This window comes from Mizuhopecten yessoensis, unplaced genomic scaffold (assembly GCF_002113885.1).
Source record: "Mizuhopecten yessoensis strain PY_sf001 unplaced genomic scaffold, ASM211388v2 scaffold6135_1, whole genome shotgun sequence".
In the NCBI taxonomy this organism is placed as follows: Eukaryota; Metazoa; Mollusca; class Bivalvia; order Pectinida; family Pectinidae; genus Mizuhopecten; species Mizuhopecten yessoensis.
In genome coordinates, this window is record NW_018406397.1 from 2,387,518 (window position 1) to 2,410,147 (window position 22,630).

General features: G+C 36.6%; 1 protein-coding gene across 3 annotated transcripts in view; it reads left to right on the forward strand.

Moving 5' to 3' along the window:
* The window catches only part of LOC110451585 (synaptotagmin-7-like), a 276,219-nt gene that overhangs the window by 199,678 nt on the left and 53,911 nt on the right, over nt 1-22,630 (forward strand). For all 3 annotated transcript variants that reach the window (XM_021499694.1, XM_021499695.1, XM_021499696.1), the window contains one exon: nt 2,785-2,811. In XM_021499694.1, coding sequence (XP_021355369.1) covers nt 2,785-2,811 — 27 coding nt within the window. The remainder of the gene's footprint in view (nt 1-2,784; nt 2,812-22,630) is intronic.

The following is a 22,630-nucleotide window of genomic DNA, read 5'->3' on the forward strand; positions in this document are numbered from 1 at the left end:
TCACTGTATTATTATCAGAAAAATGAATTATGTATTGAGTTTGGTATTGTTTCTATCAGGTATTGCATGTCAAAGAAACCTCCTAACGTTCCCAACGCCCACGTATGATAAGTATTAAATAAAATGGCTTCTTCGATTTACTACCTGACTTACGAACATTAATAAAATTATTTAAATAGCGGTATCTGATTACTGCACTTCGGGTGTTAAAGGAAGCTAGTGGTTCCTGGTGTCTGTTTCTCTTGACTGAGCATCATTGATACTGCATGGTCTCGTTTGATCTCAGGTGACTATAATTACCTTACTACATTGTCTTACTTGAAATGAAGACAGTTTCATTACAGTGAAATACCAAGTAAATTGGTTCTGTACAGCATCAGTATACCCCATGATAATTGTATATTGAATCAATATGATTTCAAAGAACTGATTGGTTGGACAAAGTTGCTGAGACTGATCAAAGAGATGATGACCTTGAAGTACTAAACCTTTGTATAATGTGCTGCATGCTAAAATATGGAATTCTTTCATTCCAGAAAGTCTGATAATGTCGTCTACATCAGTAAAAACTATTTGTTATTTTCTTATTTTACCATAAAAGTCTCTTTGAGAGTAACATACCATTTGTTCTGAAGCTGTGTGTTATGGACAAAATTGTTTATTAGTTCTGTACTGTACTTTAGAACAAAGGAGGTGTACTCTGCCAAAATTCCCTAACCACACATCAACCAGATACAACCAAACTTCACATCAACCAATCAGAGTCATCCCACACTACCTGTTATTGCCACTGAGAAACAGGATACCTCAGAGGAGTAGAAAGTCCAACTATGTAATAACACAGACAGAGGGTCATTTGATCTCTCTAGATTGCTTGGACTCGTAGTTGGTCTATGTCACTGTATAACAGGCAGAAGAAGATGTGGGAATAGACACATCAATACATGTAGATTTAATGGGGATAATTAAGGGACTTGTAGTTGGTCTATGTCACTGAATAACAGGCAGAAGAAGATATGGGAATAGACACATCAATAGATTTAATGGGAATAAGGGACTTAATGCAAACCTGTGTTTACCAAGAAAAAAAAAGATTCTTTCAAAACCTTAGAAACATGAGTTTGCTTTTATAACAGGTGGCTGTAGCCAGAACAACAATTAAGGGTCCCTGTCACATTGCATTGTGGTTTTTGTCTCGCTGCCACCAAGTAGCGGAAGATGAGACAAAGGTGTTATTTTTCGGTGACGGTTGCAATGGCGGCGTCAACGTTAAGCTTTTGCGTTTGAGTTACTTTCTCTGAAAGTATTAATGCTAGACCAACCAAACTTGAACCATAGATGCATCTTAGGTAGTACATCTCAACCCATACATCTAATGCTGATGCGGCCTACCTTTCATGGTCCATTGACTTTGTCAGCATCTCCATCAACATTAAATTTTTGCGTTTAAGTTAGTTTCTTTGAAACTATAAGTGCTACACCATCTGAAACTATAAGTGCTACACCAACCAAACTTGACATGTGCATTGATTGTCAAAGCGGGGCAATGACTTGTTCCTATATAAAGTAACTGTTGTGATATAACTGTAGCAAAGTTGGTCCAAGACACCTCACTGTAGTTGACCAGGTAGCTGAATTGGTGAGAGCAATAGTATAACAGGGTTCGAATCCCAGTCTAGCCCCACAGTGGTGCTGGGATCCTTCATCAATATAGACAATGAAAATCACTTACCTAGCGAAAACGGAAATCGTAACATGCAATAAATTTTAATTAATTCCTGTTACATGACTGGCGAACTATTCCAAATCAGATTCCACTGGTTTGAGTTAAGGGTGCATGCTACCTTATACGTTATGTTGATTATCTGTGCTGGAGTTATCTTCCTTTAATTAAATTAACTGAAGTTTTCTAATAGTTATGTGGACATATCCAGGGTTATATCAATGCAAGCATTCTGTGAATACCAGTATACCATCTGAAGTATCAACCTTTGAATAACAAAAAGTTCTGAAAGAGGTTTAACATGTTTGTTGGGAACTCCTTTTGAAAAGGGGAAACGTGTCAAATTAAGAAAGCATATAGTCATTATATATATATATAAGCGTAATTTTTACCAAAAATAACTCCTCAGTGGGGACATAATTTCAAGTAATTAGATATATGGCAGATTGAATTTTTTTAAATAAAAATGTTTTATGCATTGTATTTGGGAATGAAAATGAAATATCATAGAAACTGTTCAGTTTGGAAGACCACAGTATGAAAGTAGGTCGAATTAGAAAATTGATTTCCAGATTATTCTTAGTCAAACCAATTAGATGAGGAAAATGACTTATGAAGTCTTATCTAATTTCAAAGTGTGCATGACTTCGTTGGCCTGGAACATAATCAGAAGCCTTTTTGGATGAGCACTGCTGTTTATAATATCAATATGCTAAAATGTATCATGGTTACGATATGCAACATCAATCTGTTTTTTCCTGTATGTAAAGTCTTTAAATTGTAATTAAGAATACATAATGGAGGAATATATTAAAGATGTTTTATTATGAAATACAAAACATTAGAGAACTCTCTGTGGAAGGGATGCTGTCTCACCTGTATTGATTGTTACGTAGTTGAGGACATGTAAATATGTTACAATACGTTGTCATTTTCTCCTTCAAAGGGATGCTGTCTCACCTGTATCGATTGTTACGTAGTTGAGGACATGTAAATGTGTTACAATACGTTGTTATATTGATGTTACATAACACTGTTTCATTAAGCTGTTTACACTTCAGGACACAGCTGAGGCCATTTCAATGGAGGTAAATATCTAATATCGACTGAGGTAGACCTGCACCACTTTTAACATGTATAATTGATTTACCTGCCTCCTCACTAGCTGCTAATGGAAAGTGTGTCTCCTAAAGATGTACTTCATCTGCTTGTGATTATCTCATAACTCTTATATAAAACTGTGCGGTAAAAGTTTATCTTGATTTTCTTTTTATAATAACAGGTGATACATATAGATCTCTTCTACTTTGAAATATTCCTTAGCTATAGTTCATCCTTAAGGATCCCTGTCCCACTGCACTGTGAATTTTTGTACAGTAACCTCCCCTGAATTTAAGATATACCTGTAGCACAGTTGAGCCAGGACGCCCTCGTTGACTGTGTGGCTCAGTCGGTCAGAGTGATAGTATAACAACCTGAGGTTCATGATTCAAATCCCAGTCTTGTCCTGCTTAAGATTTTACGCTAACCACACTATTATTCATTATAATTTATTTATTTCATCTTTATTATTTTCGTCAAAGTCCCACAAAGTATGATTTCCTTTTCAGAAATGATTTATCAAAGGTATAGTCATACTAGAAAAACAGTTTTTGGCAGTGGTACAAGGATCCTTAAGTCATTATATGCTATTCTACTTCTCGCATTAACTCATTTACCCCTGAAAACACATTTGAACTCTTCCAATTAAAAGGATGGAATAGTTCATTATGAAACTTCAGGGGTGAATGAGTTAAGTCAATCATATAGTCTGTAGTTGCCGTATCTTGATAAAGCTATTTTTCTAAATCTACGCATAATTTCTGGACAGAAATTGACTTAATGTTATAAACAAAATTAAAAATTAAAATATTTTATAAACTCCATGAACATTGTATTAGGAAAGTGAAAGTAGAAATTATATAACGTGTTACTTGTTTAAAAAACAACCGTTACTTACATTTGATCAATTTATAACCATTTATATGTTGTTAGTGTTACATTCTGAAGCAGGAGTATCTGTTTAGTGTTTTAGCCTAACTTCTTCTGACAAGCATGTTGGTACAACTTAATAGTAATTTCTCCCCAGAGGGGGGTAGTTTTGCATAACCAATGATGCTTGAGTTGGCCGTAATACAAACCTTCTGGGAGGTGTAAACCCAATCTCTCCATGGATATGGGAAACATGTAAGTAACGACACTGCTTAACATGCTGTAGACAATGTATGGCTTTGGTGTACTTCGAGGATAGAAAGAATTACTCTCAGATCCTTTATATTGCCTGTGCTTTGGACTCTCGGCAGGGGGAAGGCGACGTCTGTTGTAATGAAACAGGTTCGCAAATTGATTGGTCAATTTTTGAACGTATCACTCAAGAGCAAATGCTTGTACTTTCCAAAAATGGCTATTGGGGAGGGGAAAGGGGGGCTGAATTATCACTGTAAATATAACTTAATACGAGTGTTATATCATGTTTATTGGAAAATTTTCTCAACAATTAATACTGATAATGAATTCATCATGATACCTTACATTAGTTCACCATTGACTAGACAGAGTGACTTATTACGCTAGGAAGGTATGGCAGAATCAATACACAAATGAAGCCTTATATACCGGTAGTTATTTGAATTTTACCAGTAGATGGCAAATCCTTCACTTGTTCAGTGCTTCCTGTCATAGTCCGCTCTGCTAGAAAAACATATTTTTTTTACACAAAAAAAAAGAACCCTTATTGTTGGCTTCTTTTAATATAAATATTGTATTTATATGTTTCTCTATTTAAATAAAAATAAAAAAATGAACTAAGATAGGATCAGTGTTATGATATTATTACTCTATAGGATTTCTATATATAATGTACGCTACAATCTGTTCACCTGATCATCTACTAGAAGTTGGCTGTAGGCTAGGAAACAGCTGTACCTGAAAAGCTGATCTCAACTTAAATACGAAATTCCATAGTGGCTTTAACCCATATAGACTTGTAAACATGTGTATAAAATATTACCATCAACGTTTATCCTGGGACGAATGCACACACCTGACTTTATATATATGTATATATATATTATAAATCAGAAAAATGATCCTTACGGATGAAGAAATATTATAAAAAGAAAATGTTGTCAAGTTGATACGTAAATATATGTATTTTTTAAATTACAAAATTGTAAGCAGTTTCTTAGGTGCTCATTCAAGGATTGTACAAGTTCTAATAAGGCATTACAGAAACGTAAATCATTTCTAACCTGCTTAACTCATTCACCCCTTCATATTTAAACTGGATTTGCCTTATCTTTGGTTTGGTAAGGTTCAAATGTGAATTGAGGGTGAAAAGGTTAAAGAGGGTACAATTTATATGTGTCGAAAAGGGGAGTAACAGTGTTGTAAATAATGATATGACATTCAGTGTTCGAACAGGTTTAACTGCATTTTCTCCATGGTGTGGGTAAGATCTGTAAATAAGCGTAACCATGATTGATTTCTTCGGCCTGTCAGGGTTATAGTGGTTAACCGAGGATGGAAATCTATATTGGTCAAATTGTGGGCGTGGTAGGCCACAAACCACACTCACTATTACCATCCCGGAGAAAATTCAAGTTGTTACTCCAGAGCTGTAAATTCTGATTGAAGCAATTTCCTCACGAAGAAACAATTTTTATGGTTGTAATGTTATCCTTTTGAGCGGTAAAGTGTCGTGATTGATCACATTTGTTTTGCTTTATGAAGCTTGTATGGAAAACATTCTCATTTTCAGTGCCTTCATCTTCGAAACAGACACGATCCATCACTTGAGAGGTCATTTGTCACACCTGGCTAGACATGATGAAAATATTCTGTGTCATTCTCAATTTATTACAGAAGTTTTGGTCTGCCACATCCAGAACCAATCTCTGCCATGAGAATGTTTGGCTGTTAGCATTCTTTGGCAGATACAACAAGCTTTAGGAGCACACAGATCTAATTTTATGTGGCCTAGCTTAAGTTCCTTCCCTGATTGCACACACATAACCTTATTAACAGTTAGCCAAACTAGATCTGTAATTCAATTTACAGTTCTGAATGTTCAAAACTAGAGTTTGGAACCGTTGGCCTTTTAACTTACCTCTCGACATCAATCACAAAGGCTGTTTTAGGAGGAGGGGAAGGAGGAAGGGGGATACTGGTTATGTTAAATGAGTAGACACCCAGTATAGCTGTATCTTAATGGTGCCTTGAATTATCTATTCAGGCACTGACCTACAGTCTTTGACAAATGAAATGTTTTTTCCAGAAAGGAGAGTTCCTCAACAGCATAAGCTTTGTTAGCATGGATATTTAGAGAACCTCTATAAGGGTTCAGCTGAAGTCAAATAACCTGACTAACCGACAATTTCCAAAAGTAAGAGACTGGAATGAAATTCATGGTAAAGATAATGTCCAATACATGTGAGCCTTGATAATCCAGCAACAATCCAATTATCCAGTTGGTATTTTGGGAACATGTTTCCTTTTTGATACAAATTTGTTGTGGTAATTCAGCCATTTCACTTAATCCAGGACTTTTACTTTGGGACTGAATGTAGTGAGATTAGCATTGTTCCAATGTATAAGGTATTCTGAAGTGTCGCATACAGATTATCAAACTAACATGTCTTTGACCTCTTTTAACTGTTCAAAAGTGAAGTTTCAACATTGGAATTTGTCATTATAGATCAATTATTTTGTTAAAATCTTTAACATTTTCTTTTCGAGATGATATTTGGCCTGTAGCATGCTGGGATTAAGGGCTTCAAAATTTATCTAAATGATTGACTTTGACTCACTTTCAAGGTCACTGTGGTCAAATATGTAAAAATCTGTTGCAACCAGCTGAACCTGAAAAGAAAATGACAGGCTCAGATCTGAACAGATCAGGCTGACCTCAGGAATATTCGGCACATGCATGTGAAGGGGTCCTGATATGTGTCTGATGGAAACTAAAATGCTGGCTATTGCTTAAATGCACTTTTAGTTTTTTACCAACAGTTTGGTCCGAGCGCGTTAGTTTGTCGCAGAATATTTCTGCGCCACCTGAACTGTTCCAAACGGGATATGTGTATGTGACCCAAGTAGATTAGCATCAAAGTCTTTTGGGAATGAGAAGCATGTCAGAAAAGAAGGAGGCTACATCCTTAGGTCAATTGAAACATACTTAGCAGAAAGGAGTATTGAGGAGATAGCTGATCAGCGATGGGCACTGTTGATGATGTTACACTGTAATTGGTTTCTGCCAGTGTAATTGTCCTCCGGTTCATTTTGTCAATGGCTTGAGCCTTAATCAACACTAAAAGCCATTTACCGGCAGTGACATTGACCGTTTTTGTACACCATTTGAAATGACCCAGTTACAGGATAATAGAACAAATGTGGTTCTCAAAAAACTCTTCTCTTATGGGCTTCAAATTGCAGTCTCATTTATTAATGGTTTTGTGGACCACAGAAACCTTGCATTTCATTAGATGGACTTTGATCAAACAGAAAACGAACAAATTGTCTTTCCGTGTTCCTTGTGTCTTAGTACAATGTATATACAGGTAACTAAACATCAATTTTGTAATTACTTTCTTCCTGTTTCTTTATTTAGATGCCATAATTAATATACGGCATTAGGCAACATGCTTTGATCAAACTTAGATTTGGCTTTTGTTATTTATAATGTCCTTATTGAACTTTCAATGCAATCAATATCTTGTGGTATGAACATCAAATTGCTGTGAAGTCCACAATGATGTGGAATCCTTGTACAATAATGGCCGGAATTTCTTTATATGTCCTACAATGACCTTCATACAGGGATCCAGGTCTTGAAATTTTCGTCGTTACATAAAGTTCCAATGCTTGCCCTGTTAAGCTGACCCAGGGAAAGACCTTTAATGTAGACTCAACATCCCCTTGCCCTCAGGTCATAGACAGCTCACAGCTGTTAGCTCTCAGAGAATACTGACAAGTGTCCAGCAAATTTTAACGTATGAGTTAACGTTGGCTTCTTCAGGTTCCACACCAATTCAGCCATTAACAGACTTGGGATCCCATCAACAGGCGTCTGTGACATCGACAGATTCATGAATGGAAACTGTCTGTTACAATATTTTTGGAAATTACAGAATCTTGCTATGTTATAAAACAAAAGGCCAATGGCATGACCCTTAGTGTGGATTCTATTCCTCAGCTGAGCCTATTTTGACGACTGTAAGTGTTTTGTATCGAATACGCAATATCTCAGGATTTAAAGACGAGCCAGGTTTTGGTGGTGGAGGAAAACCGAAGAACCCGGAAAACCCCACACTTACATGTGGCTAGTATTAGCCTATAAACCTGTGTGACCCAGTGGTGGAGGCTTAGTGGTCACAAACGGTCAGACACCTTAACCACTCAGCCTCACTGTTAGAGGAATTCTGACAATGCATGCTTACTGTATACCGAGATATTTTCTCTGCTGTTTAATTTTCGCCTTTTTTGCCCTTTGTACTGATCGCGAATTTATCATTTCAGCAAATATAAGTAAACAGGAAAATTAACATAATAATAAGATCTGAAGGGCAAAATTAACACTGGGTGAAAACTGATTTTATGGGTGAATGGCAAAAGTTTGACTGGGCAAAAAAGGTTCCTGTATACAATATGTTCATATATTAGAGCACATTTAATTCAATCAAACGGGTGTTACAGTTCTGAATTGTTTGCTAAACATGCCTGTCTCAAGCTGGATATTTCAACTCGGAACCTCTCATACTTATCCATTGATTGCATCCTAAAGAGTATAAAGAGACAGACTATGTTAAGTAAGATTAAAGTACCCATTTACGAAGGGTTTCTCTGTTGTCAAACTGCCCCTCATTGGCTTATATCAGTGTCAACATTTTATTGCAATACAAATGTATGGCAACTCTAAAAATTGTAGGTGCCACAGAAAACAGCGAAGTCATGCTTAAAAGGTCAAAATTCATCAACATCCTGTATCAATATGAATATATACATAGAACATCGCTTCCCGAGTCCAAAAAGCCAAATACTTTTACAAGATAAATAAAATGCAATTGGATGCTTCAGTTTGATTTAGGAAATGTGTCTGTGTAAAGAACATGAAACAGATCTGAGAACTAGGTATGACTGATAGTCCGCTTCAGTCACATCTCGGAGATAACAGCTGCTCCAGGCCATGGACAGGCGAAACAAACAGATGTTACATCTCGCTGAGAACACAGATAAAGCCCAGACAATCTGTATTTGATTGAAGTTGAGCCAGGAACTGTTTCTTTAATAGTTGACATGAGAACCTTATCTAAAGACCGGTTGCAAGACATGAGTAGAAGGGTAACAATAATGTTTGTCAGCTATACATGTTTTTATACTGTCATGTTGGTAAAGAAATTCTGTTTCAACATTTAGGAAAACCTGCTGGTGGTTCTTATCTTGCAATGTCAGTTTTCAACTGATAAACATTTAAATAAATTTTGGTTTGAAATTAATCACCATGGGAACATTGACTGAAAGTTGTGGCTCAAAAACCTTTCAAGTATTCAGACATTGATTTAAGATTTCATTTGAAGATGAAATGCATTAAAAAAATCTTATTTGATCATTTTTACTGTTTTTACTGACATATCTTAAGAATGCATTACGGTGACACAAACAGCAAACGTAAGTCTTCATATTTTTGAATAATTGCTTAGAAAAGCGTTTGAAGTTCATCAAATATAATGATGGCCCTCTTGTTCGGTACAAATTCCTCCTGATTTGCCTATCTGCATCCGTTACCTCCTTACTCCGTCCTCCACAGGGAGTACAACCAATCAAAACATTGTCATAAACCATGAATAAAAAGTGAGTTACGAGTGAGCCGTCCTGACGCTATGTCACGTCGGTACTCATGTTGCTCATCTGGTTACCGAAACAATGGCAACACGATGTATAAAAGATCAAAACCGAGGCCAGAAATTTCTCTGGGGCAAAGCGTGGTTGGGTACTTAAATTAGTAAGTATCGGAGGTCATTGATCGTAGTCTATAAATAACTCACAAGGTCATTTCATTACAAACAATATTATTATGTCATAAAAGTATTGACAGTTAGGCTGAAAATTATTGGCTGTAAATTTAAAACATATAATCTTGGTGTCGATTTATTTGCGTTCGTGACCATCGTAACACACTCATAAACAAACGTTAACTCTTGCAGATATGTTATTTAAAATGGTAATGTAATGAGTGTACTGGAAATTGTGTCCATTAACTTGCCAATAATAAATATGTTAAAAATTGCATTTGAAAAACGTTTTAGAACTTCCCCCCATGATACCTGTACTTACCTGTTGTCTCGGGTAATGAATTTTTTAAAGATGAAAAAATAAATCATAAAATAAATTCGAAAAGTATGATTCTCTGAACTCATGTAATTTGAAAACATCTAAAAGATAAGATTGTAATGGAATAAATACTGGTCGAACTGATATGCTCCGTCTGATTATAAAGAAGCAGTATCATTATCAAAATGATATTATTTTAATTATTTAAATTCTTAAAAGGAAATTCAGTTTTAATTAGGTCACTCCCTGCCTTTTGTGGTCTTCAGGGATTAAAGATCACTTCCTGTTTATCTGGAATTTGTTAAGCTCCTAATCTTGAAAAGAGAGATGACATGAAGGCGTAGAACATTGATGACATAATGGGATCTTTCTTTGATTTTATTCTGGTTCTGGTACATGTATAATGAAAAATTGATAATCTGGAGATTATATGGTGTGCCTGCTCTGACAATGTTTTACAAAACTAAAGACAAGATATGCAGGTTATGTAAACCTTTGGCCCTGGTCTTCAATAGATTGTGTGTTATGTGATGTATTCCTTGCTCCTGTTTAGGGAATCCATGACTGTTTCTTATAGCTCACATAGCATTTCAAGGTCACTGGGCTTGAATGTTTAAAAAAACATCTTCAAACAACTTCTTCTGAATAATCAAAAGACCCAGGGTGATGATATTTGGCCAGTAGCATGCTGGGATGAAGAGCTGCATTGACCTTGACCCACTTTAATGGTCACTGGGGTCAAAGAATTTCTTCTGAATAACCAAAAGGCCCAGGGAAATGATATTTGGCCAGAAGCAAATAAATAACCTTAACCAACTTTCAAGGTCACAGGAATCAATTTTTTAAAACAACATTTTCTTCTTGATAACCGATAGGCCCTTGGTGGTGATATTTGGCCTGTTGTTTAATTAACCCGTTTTAATACATTCACTCTTTTAGCAATTCAGACCCATTGGGTTTCTTGTCATTGGGAAAAGGAGTTTAATGCCGCTGGTTTAACATACTGTGTCACTCAATACAAGTCATGCTCATATGTAACCATGGTAATTAGGACTGCATTTAGATGCCACTAAATGTGACTGGTAGTTGGATTTCAATGGAGAATATTTCAAATAGTATAATGTTTTTTTCTCTCTCTTTAGAATTTCAAGTAAATAGATATTCTGTAGATTTGTTTTTTAAGGTAAGCAAATGAAACAGAATGGATGTTCTGCAGAGACAGAGTATGGAACAAGAATCTCTGGTAGAAAGTTGGGGTTGCATCTTAGAACATTTACTGTAATTTCATGTGTAACAAAATAATTATTTCTGCTTCATACAAAATGTTATAAGACCAGTAATAGACCATGCCACCAGGTTTGTCAGAACTCATTCAGAGTCTGACAGAAGCTTTAGAACCATGTTATCACACCAGGTTTGTCAGAACTCATTCAGCATCTGACAGAAGCTTTAGAACCATATGTTACCACACCAGGTTTGTCAGAACTCATTCAGCATCTGACGGAAGCTTTAGAACCATGTTATCCCACCGGGTTTGTCAGAACTCATTCAGCCCCCGACAGAAGCTTTAGAACCATGTTATCACACCAGTTTTGTCAGAACTTATTCAGTATCTAACAGAAGCTTTAGAACCATGTTATCACACAGGGTTTGTCAGAACTCATTCAGCATCTGACGGAAGCTTTAGAACCATGTTATCCCACCGGGTTTGTCAGAACTCATTCAGCATCTAACAGAAGCTTTAGAACCATGTTATTACACCGGGTTTGTCAGAACTCATTCAGGATCTAGCAGAAGCTTTAGAACCATGTTATCACACCGGGGTTGTCAGAACTCATTCAGCATCTGACAAGCTTTAGAATCATGTTATCACACCGGGTTTGTCAGAACCCATTCAGCATCTGACAGAAGCTTTAGAACTATGTTATCACACCGGGTTTGTCAGAACCCATTCAGCATCTGACAGAAGCTTTAGATCCATGTTATCACACCGGGTTTGTCAGAACCCATTCAGCATCTGACAGAAGCTTTAGATCCATGTTATCACACCGGGTTTGTCAGAACCCATTCAGCATCTGACAGAAGCTTTAGAACTATGTTATCACACCGGGTTTGTCAGAACCCATTCAGCATCTGACAGAAGCTTTAGAACCATATGTTACCCCACCAGGTTTGTCAGAACTCATTCAGAGTCTGACAGAAGCTTTAGAACCATGTTAGTTATAAGACCAGTAATAGACCATGCCACCAGGTTTGTCAGAACTCATTCAGAGTCTGACAGAAGCTTTAGAACCATGTTAGTTATAAGACCAGTAATAGACCATGCCACCAGGTTTGTCAGAACTCATTCAGAGTCTGACAGAAGCTTTAGAACCATGTTAGTTATAAGACCAGTAATAGACCATGCCACCAGGTTTGTCAGAACTCATTCAGAGTCTGACAGAAGCTTTAGAACCATGTTAGTTATAAGACCAGTAATAGACCATGCCACCAGGTTTGTCAGAACTCATTCAGAGTCTGACAGAAGCTTTAGAACCATGTTATCGCACCGGGTTTGTCAGAACTCATTCAGGATCTAACAGAAGCTTTAGAACCATGTTATCACACCAGGTTTGTGAGAACTCATTCAGCACCCGACAGAAGCTTTAGAACCATGTTATCACACAGGGTTTGTCAGAACTCATTCAGCATCTGATGGAAGCTTTAGAACCATGTTATCACACCAGGTTTGTCAGAACTTATTCAGTATCTAACAGAAGCTTTAGAACCATGTTATCACACAGGGTTTGTCAGAACTCATTCAGCATCTGAAGGAAGCTTTAGAACCATGTTATCACACCAGTTTTGTCAGAACTTATTCAGTATCTAACAGAAGCTTTAGAACCATGTTATTACACCGGGTTTGTCAGAACTTATTCAGCAGCTAACAGAAGCTTTAGAACCATGTTATCACACCGGGTTTGTCAGATCTCATTCAGCATCTGACAGAAGCTTTAGAACCCTATGTTACCACACCATGTTTGTCAGAACTCATTCAGCATCTGACGGAAGCTTTAGAACCATGTTATCAAACCGGGTTTGTCAGAACTCATTCAGCATCTAACAGAAGCTTTAGAACCATGTTATCACACAGGGTTTGTCAGAACTCATTCAGCATCTAACAGAAGCTTTAGAACCACGTTATTACACCGGGTTTGTCAGAACTTATTCAGCAGCTAACAGAAGCTTTAGAACCATGTTATCACACAGGGTTTGTCAGAACTCATTCAGCATCTAACAGAAGCTTTAGAACCATGTTATTACACCGGGTTTGTCAGAACTCATTCAGCACCCGACAGAAGCTTTAGAACCATGTTATCACACCGGGCTTGTCAGAACTCATTCAGCATCTGACAGAAGCTTTAGAACCATGTCATCACACCGAAGCATAAGAATGATCTGTGTTGACAGCTGAGCATTTTAATTATACAGACCATGGGATATTGTAGAGGAAGTACGCCTTCATCACATACCTTGATTAAATATCAGAAAAAACATACTCAGAGGTATAAATGACAAAGTTTAAGATCCGTCACTTCATTAGTTGGCTCAAAGTTAAAGTACAAAGTATAATTAGACAGCATATTGGTTCAAGATGGGACTCATCGATTGGCTAAATTCATTTAGACGGAGATCATTGATTGGTTTAAGTTATAAGCAATATTTGGAGGTTTTAGGTGTGTGATTAGTAGCTGTCTTAATTGTATGTTTACACAGATCTATAGCCTTAGTGGACGTGGCACTGTAGCTCTGCATTATTGCTGTTTACCAATTTCTAATAGCAATTTGTGGCTACATCATCCAAGCCCCCAACATAACAAAGGGAGTGTCTGGCCCCACTAAATCAACTGGACACTACTTATAAGGCAAATTAGTTATGGTCATTTCCAGAAAAGGGGGTTCAAAGAGGGGATACATTTCGATCAATACCATGGTTAAAGGTGTAGCATGCATGATTTCGTAACTCTTCTTTAAAAGAAATTTGCCATTTACATCTATGAAATATACATCAAACCATATGTAAAATTGTTCTAGTATTACTTGGATTTTCCTTTTAAGAAGCAAGGACATTCATCTTCTTTTTGGAGAAAGAATTTGTTCCAATTTCGAAAAGAGATAACATTATGAGGTAGTGTTAAGGAGCGAGGGGCATTATAACTGTCAATTCCAATCTATATAGAGGTGATGACGGCCTGGGAAGTTTGGTCTCCCAAGGGACACCGTTACTATAATTGGTAGTCGCTAAAGCTATTTCAAGGGAACCAAAACATCAAGCTACCAAGATGAGAAGCTAAGATGGCATTACTTTCCTAGCTATACTGTTGTTATTATACCTTCTGCGTGGGCCATGCTGTGCAAACTCATTACCTTAAGGATATATGCTTCCTTAATGTAACGTATGTAATTTCTAAAAGAGTTCCGTTCTAAGGAAACAATGTTATTGCTTTAGGAATGCTGATTTGAACTTTTGTAGAAAATGTATGACACATTTGAAAAATTTGAAAGCAGACTGCTTCAGCATTTATGTTACCAGGAATCAATTCAATTATAATGTGGATTAACTCATTTACCCCTGAAATTTCATAATGAACTATTCCAATCTTTGAATTGGAAGAGTTCAAATGTGTCTTCAGGGGTGATTGAGTTAAACATTTTAAGGGAAATGAGGGAAATGACAAAACTTGTATAATGCAATAAAGATTATATTAACCAACCTTAACAAGTTGGTAAGTCACAATTTTTAAAACACAAATTTTGAAAATAGGACTTTTTGATATTGATAATACATAGAGTTAATATTAATCATTTGAATTCCTGTACATGTACTTGTAATTGAATTTTTGGAATTTCAATATTTTTGAAAAATAATTATACTGTATGATAGATTTATGTGTTTACTTGCTGCGTTCAAGCTATTCTCGCTTACAAGCTTTGATCTTTGACACTGGGGACTCTGATCTCTTGTTTATAGCAAAACAAGGGGAACACAACTACCCAAGATGAAATTTCATATAAATCTGCTATTTATCTTTGAGTGAACATGGCAGGAACAACCCAAGAACCAATATTCCTAGTGCAGAAACATCAAAATGGATGTAATTTATATGAAGGTAGATTTTATGTGACTGCCTGTAGTGTGTTTGTTTCACGGATTTCATTTGACATAACTTTCACTTTGTATTTATCTTGCTAAGCAATGAGACTCTTTAAAAGTAATAATATATATATTTATTAACAACACGCTGGTTCTCGAAATGCAAGGTAAACATAAAACCAAATTCTACGGAAATTAAACATTGTGGTATAATAAAAAACAAACCAAAAAATCAACATGTATATAATATTGTCAAATGTATGTTACCATAGTCAGGCTATTGACACTTTCTGACAATATAAAAGTCGTTTGAAACAGAAAGGTCATAAAAAGGAGGAGTATTGGCTATAAACTAGTAAATTAGAGATGGGTAAAGCTGATATTGTTTTCTTGATCCCATACAGCATCAGAGCATACCTAAACATGGCTTATCTGTGTAGCATTGACATTAAAAAATAATGATTAAGAAATAAAGAAAAAAAATGAGGCTTAAAAAAGGCAATAAAAACAGCAAATAATTTATAGGGTCTCAAAGTGACTTTTTTCCCCCCCCCAGACAAAATCCATGAAAAGCAATAAACTGCATAGATGTGGCAGACCAACTGGTATAACTGCCACATGTGTCACAGACAAACTGAATGGTGCGCGTTATATAAATATATATTCATATTTTCGTAATGAGAATTCGCAAAAAATAATTTATGTCTTTTCCAACTTTCAAATTTCCCGCTTATTACCGTCAGGTCAGGTCAATATCTAGAACAGCACAAAGATAACAGCTGACGTCACACACTATTTCCCATACAAAATTGAAAAGACTCCGCAACTTTCGTTAATAATTCATTTGTTTTTAATTTATATATACCGTAAAAACCCATGTAATTTGTGCACTTTTTTTTCAGAAATTTAATACCCAAAGTGGGGGGTGCGTAAAATACACAGGTATAGAAAATTTCAAGTTTTTTTCAGGAAAAGATCGACGATTCTGAGAGATCGCCATCTTGGATTATGTCCCTTGGTACACGGAACTCTAAGACAAATAACGTTCAACAAATTTATTTATGTCAAACATTAATAAAAGATACATAATGTGTTGTTATGTGAGTTTATGTTAAAAGTATTAATAAATGGGTAACCGTTAACAAAAAAAGCTTAGCCAAATTCCTATGCCAGAGAATTGCCGATCAACTTACGACATTACGTTTCGACATCTCGGTGCGTTTCCCCATACTATTACGAAAATGTAGTTGTTCAATTTAAGCTCTGTTCTATGTAAGTTCTGTAAGGTTTTTTCAAATCGCCTATGCGTATACGTATAGCATGGTTTTTTTCCGGCTCACTTTCATGTTGATCTCGCGTCTAACATTACGTAAACACGTGATTGATAATAACCTCGTGAATTATTTCAATATTTATTAAATGAAGCATCGTAAAAATAGTCTGCGTTAACTATTTTTTTCCTTGGAGTAGATTTGAAGAGGATGTATTGATTGTCCACGCTTCTAGTATAAACATATTTTTTATAATCCCTTATCAGTCAAATCAGTCTGTAGTTATGACAATGCAGTAGGGCTTCGTAATTCACGCCACGTGTTGGTGAGTGAAAAAAACAACAACACGGTCCGTCGATCGCGACTGCAAATCATTTCAATTAGTAGAGCTATTGTTAACGGGTAATCACAGAGATAGTGTTAGCTCATTACTGCATTGTAATTTGTAAAAAAATATCGCCAAACCATGGACGTGACATGACCTGGTTTGAAGTGACGTAACCCAAGCCGCCATGATGAGCCCTTCTCACTGATCGTAATTATGGTCAATAAAAGGTATCTAATTATGTCTTTCACCAGGAGATATGCACCAGCGGTTACTAAACATCGAATTACTTATTAATTGATATGTTTTTGTAAGCAAGTAAATGTTTTATGTAAAATATTGCTAAAATGAATTGATGTATGCCGATATGCGCACACGTGTGTGTCATGTGTGATCAGATAATTCAAAGAAAACAAGCAACAAAATACACATTTTACGTAGTTTCTTCATGGTTTTAAATATCATTTTACATCAATGAAAAAAAAATCATAGAAATATATTTAAAAATAAATAATTCAGAGATCGATTTTCGGAGCATGAACATCGTTTTTTTTCCTGATTTTTTGGGTGCGCAAAATATTTGAGTAGAAGCTTTTTCCCCGATTTTCAGCCTCAAAAAGTACCTGCGCAAATTACACAGGTGCGCAAATTACATGGGTTTTTACGGTATATCATATTCTCGATTCATAAAATAGTAACAAATAATATTTTGTAAGTAACTAATCAAGGGTCGTAAAACATTTCCCGATTTTATTGCGACCGGCGCACTCAACGGAGTAATCAGGTCAGAGTTATGTTTGTTGATGATGGTGTTAAAGGGACCGCCTGAATTGCACTATGTAACTGACCACAGGGTTAAAGTATGGAGACAGTGGTGGCTGACATTTAGCTACACTTCTGGGACTATAGTCCTATACACTGATGGTGAGCTGCAGGTAGAGTTGGTGTCAGTGTAATTGGGGGGTAAGTTGATAAGATGCCAGCTTCTCTCATTAATCTTGATTTTTCTTTAACATATCAGTATTGGGGAGTATACCTCCTCCAACGCTGCAGATCTATGCTGAATGCTCTGTTGAATGTGGCCGGCAGACCTATCAATACTCACCTTCTGTGTTATATACTGTACCTGAAACCCTGTAAAATCTCTCCCTCTCCCCTCTGTTTATCATTGCAGTGTGGTGATGAACTCTATCCATGATTTCGTGCTTCTCGCATGAACTTCCTCTCCTTTCCCCTTTCCCTGTGTAATTAAATGTTCTATAAGTATTTTGTAGTCCAACCATGCCTTGAATCTTCTTCTCAAAGTTTACCTCTTTTTAAAAGTTTATTGATCTAACATTTATTGGGCTGGCTTTCTTTCCTCCCTTTTTGTCTCCGACGCATGAAATGCCAAAAGGGCACAATACTAATGGGTTCCTTTTATCAGTACCATGTTTTAACATGAAAGCTGCCATAAACATTTTTCGCAGAATGTGGTCAGCAAAAATGGCTTAAATTAGCAAGACTGCATGAGGTCAAGTTGGAAGTTCTATAAATTCATTATGTTGTTAACTCATTCACCCCTGAAATTTCATTATGAACTATTCGAATCTCTGAATTGGAAGTGTACAAATATGTCATCAGGGGTAAATGAGTTTGCTGCATGCTGACTGGTTCCATTTAAGAAGTTCTAACTGAGGTCAAGTTAAAAATTCAGCAAAATCACATCCTATAAGATGTATAGTGCCTTCTGATCGGTTAATTATTTCCATGCAACAAACTCTGTTAAGGAGTTTCCACCCTTCGTAATACACATGTTTTTCTTGTCGGATTTTCGTGTCGTCATTTCCCTATTGCGTATCGGGCATTCCATTACCGTAGTGTAAATTATAGTAGCACCGGGTAAACAGTAGTACACATGCGTGACGTGATATGTCAACACCCAATATCGAGACTTAACTTGGAAATGTGTAATCACACGTACTTCAGAAATAACGCTTTTGATACAAAGACATTAATTAACTCACAGGAAAACACTGACATACGATCAGACGACTTTGAGAAGGTCGTATATGAGACGCATGGAGTGCAGACTGATGTGTTTTGTTTACCGACCTCACCTGCTAACAGTAGTTCACAAGCTCTTGGTCGCTACAACTTTTCTTGTCGAGCAAGTTCCGCTCTGTCAGATAAATCGGTTCACAAATGCAATTACAATAACTCTGTGAAAATAGTGGTTTGTAAAATATCAAGATCCCTATAAAATGCAAGTGCATGCACATAATAACAGCATACCATGCGATAGCCTATGGTTACATATGTACCTGACATGTTATATACCATGCGTAAGCAGGCTATGGAATGATGTCCAAAATGTACATGATTGAGGGTAATTTTGTTCCATAAAAGAACAGTAAATTGACAAATAAATAAAGTAATTTTATTTCCGTCGTTTTTGGTATATTAAATAAAATAAGTGTCATTGTATAAATTCTATCCGTCTGCAAAAAGTTCCGATTTTTTTCAAGGTAGACAACTCTCATCAGGATCAAAATAATTATAAAATGTAAAATAAATTAATAATAAAAACTTTGTGTGTAGTTGGTTCAATTTTATTGTTGTAATAGTTTTGAACAATGCCACACGCTCAAAAAATGCCAAAGTGTTGAATTTGACAAAAAAATCAATTTTACAATATTTTTTACCAAAAAATCCCCAAGTTATCGGAATCCTTAGATTTTCATAAAATCATCTCTTCATAGTGACATAACCATCATGTGAAACTTTCATTGAATTCTGATGGCTAATTGCGAAAGGGTGGAGCCTCCTTAATATCGGCCAACCGGTTAAAATCTTTGGAAACATCATCTTTAAGGTAAAATGTTATTTGATGCAAAATTCCATTATATGTACAAGCTAATTTGTAGAAAGCTCTGAGTTCAGATATGATGATTGTCTTCCTCTCTTGCCATCATTCAACATTGGCCCTGCTTCAGGAGGCAGTCCCGTCCTGCTGGTCTGTTATCCAATTGTTAACATTTATCTTTCCTGAAGCAATATAGTCAGATGTGCTACCCACTTCTCTCCCTTAAGTGTTTATGTGAATGTTGGAGCCGGCCAAATACAGATGAGCTGTTGGCAGCAATAATTCATTCTCATACACTTTTGAATTTAACACAGCTAGAAGTCGGTGTGATGAAATACCATAATTACCTAGTGTCATCTTCTAGTCAAAAAGATTTTGTCATAGAAAAAACATCAAATGTTGTACATATGGTGGGGCTTTATAACCAACAAAAGCTGATATAGATACCAGCATTGATCAGACTTGAGAATAAAGTGACAGTACATTGTTTAGCGGAGTAAGTAAAAACTTAGATAAAAACCGTAATGTGTATATGTTTGTTTGATTTAGATGTCTTGGGCTCCTGCTCACATCTTTCTAACGAGAGGATCGAGAGGTTTCAGAGGTTGGTAATTTTAGCAGTCAGAGCCAGATTACTGTGTGTTCTAGGTAAGGTTGTGTGATTTAAGAAGCCAAAAAAAACATACCATTAAAAGCAGGCAGCAAATTACTTGGCCTACATATATACAACAGTCCTGAATACACGAAGCCGATTGAACAGGGACCTACATAAGTTTCCAAAGAGTATGTAATGTATGGTATTGACACCGGTGTTTCTGTGACTGGGAGGAAGACGGAATAGCTTCTAATCAGGGAGTAAATCTGGAGAAGGGGGCTGATTATACTGGGGAACCTGACATGGCACAGCCTGCTTAATGACGCCCTGAAACGCTGTTTGTCTATAATTTCGTCTTAACAATAAAGGAAAGTAGGACAGAAACCCTGTGTACTGTCAATAGATGTGACAGCGTGTTTTTGCTGCCTTTACATGACTTGCAGGTGCTTGGTTCAGTATTTGGTGGGGATCCACTGGTTCAGGTGCTTGGTTCAGTATTTGGTGGTGATCCACTGGTTCAGTATTTGGTGGGGATCCCCTGGTTCAGGTGCTTGGTTCATTATTTGGTGGGGATCCAATGGTTCAGGATTTGGTGGGGATCCACGGGTTCAGGTGCTTGGTTCAGTATTTGGTGGGGATCCAATGGTTCAGTATTTGGTGGGGATCCACTGGTTCAGTATTTGGTGGAGATCCACTGGTTTAGTATTTGGTGGGGATCCACTGGTTCAGGTTCTTTGTTCTGTATTTGGTGGGGATCCACTGGGTCAGGTGCTTAGTTCAGTATTTGGTGGGGAACCACTGGTTCAGTATTTGGTGAGGATCCACTGGTTCAGTATTTGGGGGAGATCCACTGGTTTAGTATTTGGTGGGGATCCATTGGTTCAGTATTTGGTGGTGATCCACTGGTTCAGTATTTGGGGGGGATCCACTGGTTCAGTTACTTGGTTCAGTATTTGGTGGTGATCCACTGGTTCAGTATTTGGGGGAGATCCACTGGTTTAGTATTTGGTGGGGATCCATTGGTTCAGGTGATTGGTTCAGTATTTGGTGGTGATCCACTGGTTCAGTATTTGGGGGAGATCCACTGGTTTAGTATTTGGTGGGGATCCAATGGTGCAGTATTTGGTGGGGATTCACTGGTTCAGTATTTGGTGGAGATCGACTGGTTTAGTATTTGGTGGGGATCCACTGGTGCAGTATTTGGAGGGGATCCACTGGTTCAGGGGATTGGTTCAGTATTTGGTGGTGATCCACTGGTTCAGTATTTGGTGGGGATCCACTGGTTCAGTTGCTTGGTTCAGTATTTGGTGGGGATTCACTGGTTCAGTTCAATTTACAAATATATGTGCATTTGAAAACAAAAGACCAATGATTGGCCTGCCAAATACCACTCTGTAAGCTGCATTTGCATAGCAGCTGAAACGATGTATGGGAGAAGTGATGCACTGGTCAAACCTCCAGAAAAATAATTCATTCATTTTCAAGTTGTAGGTAATGATACACACTGCTTCAATCAGAGAAGTTGGACACTGCTTTAGGCAGAAATATGACACATGCTTCCGACAGATAAGTTAGATACTGCTTCAGACAGAGAAAGTGGACACTGCTTCAGACAGAGAAAGTGGACACTGCTTCAGACAGAGAAATTGAACACTGTTTCAGACAGAGAAGTTGAACGCTGCTTCAGACAGAGAAGTTGAACACTGTTTTAGACGGACAAGTTGAAAACTTAACTTCATTGCATTTTTCGTAACTATAATTACATGTCTCTCACAAAAAGATATTGCGTATGCGTGGTAACAGCTGATCCGTGTATATTAGAAACATATCTTTGTAAGACAGATGTTTTTCTGTGTATTTTTCTCATGGAATAATGACATCAATTTCTGTCAGAAAAAATTCTCTATATATTGTCATCCCCTTGTTATCGACATGATTAATGTTCTGAGCAGTAGACTTGGAGGTACCATGGTCCCACAAAATCTTAATACCCACACAAAGTCATTTGATATATCAATACTACATGATTATGTACATAAGACTCTTGATTGATGACGATTGAAACTTTTAACACAAGAGATGAAGACAACAATTTTTTTAAAGTCACCAAAAAAAATCATTAACGTAATGTTTAGGTTTATAGCACATTGCTCCATTGGTAACTGTGATCTGATAAAATCTTACTTAAATCTGAAGTCATAATCTTAGAGGTAAACAATGTTTACACAGGTCACTGTTCAATTAAAATTAGGGCAATCTATTTCATTTTTTATAAAGGATAAGTTTAATTAAAAAAAAAAAAAAAATGTGTTTTTTGAACTGTATAGGTATGTGGGATTAAGATCTATATTTCTGATATTGTCTTTTGTT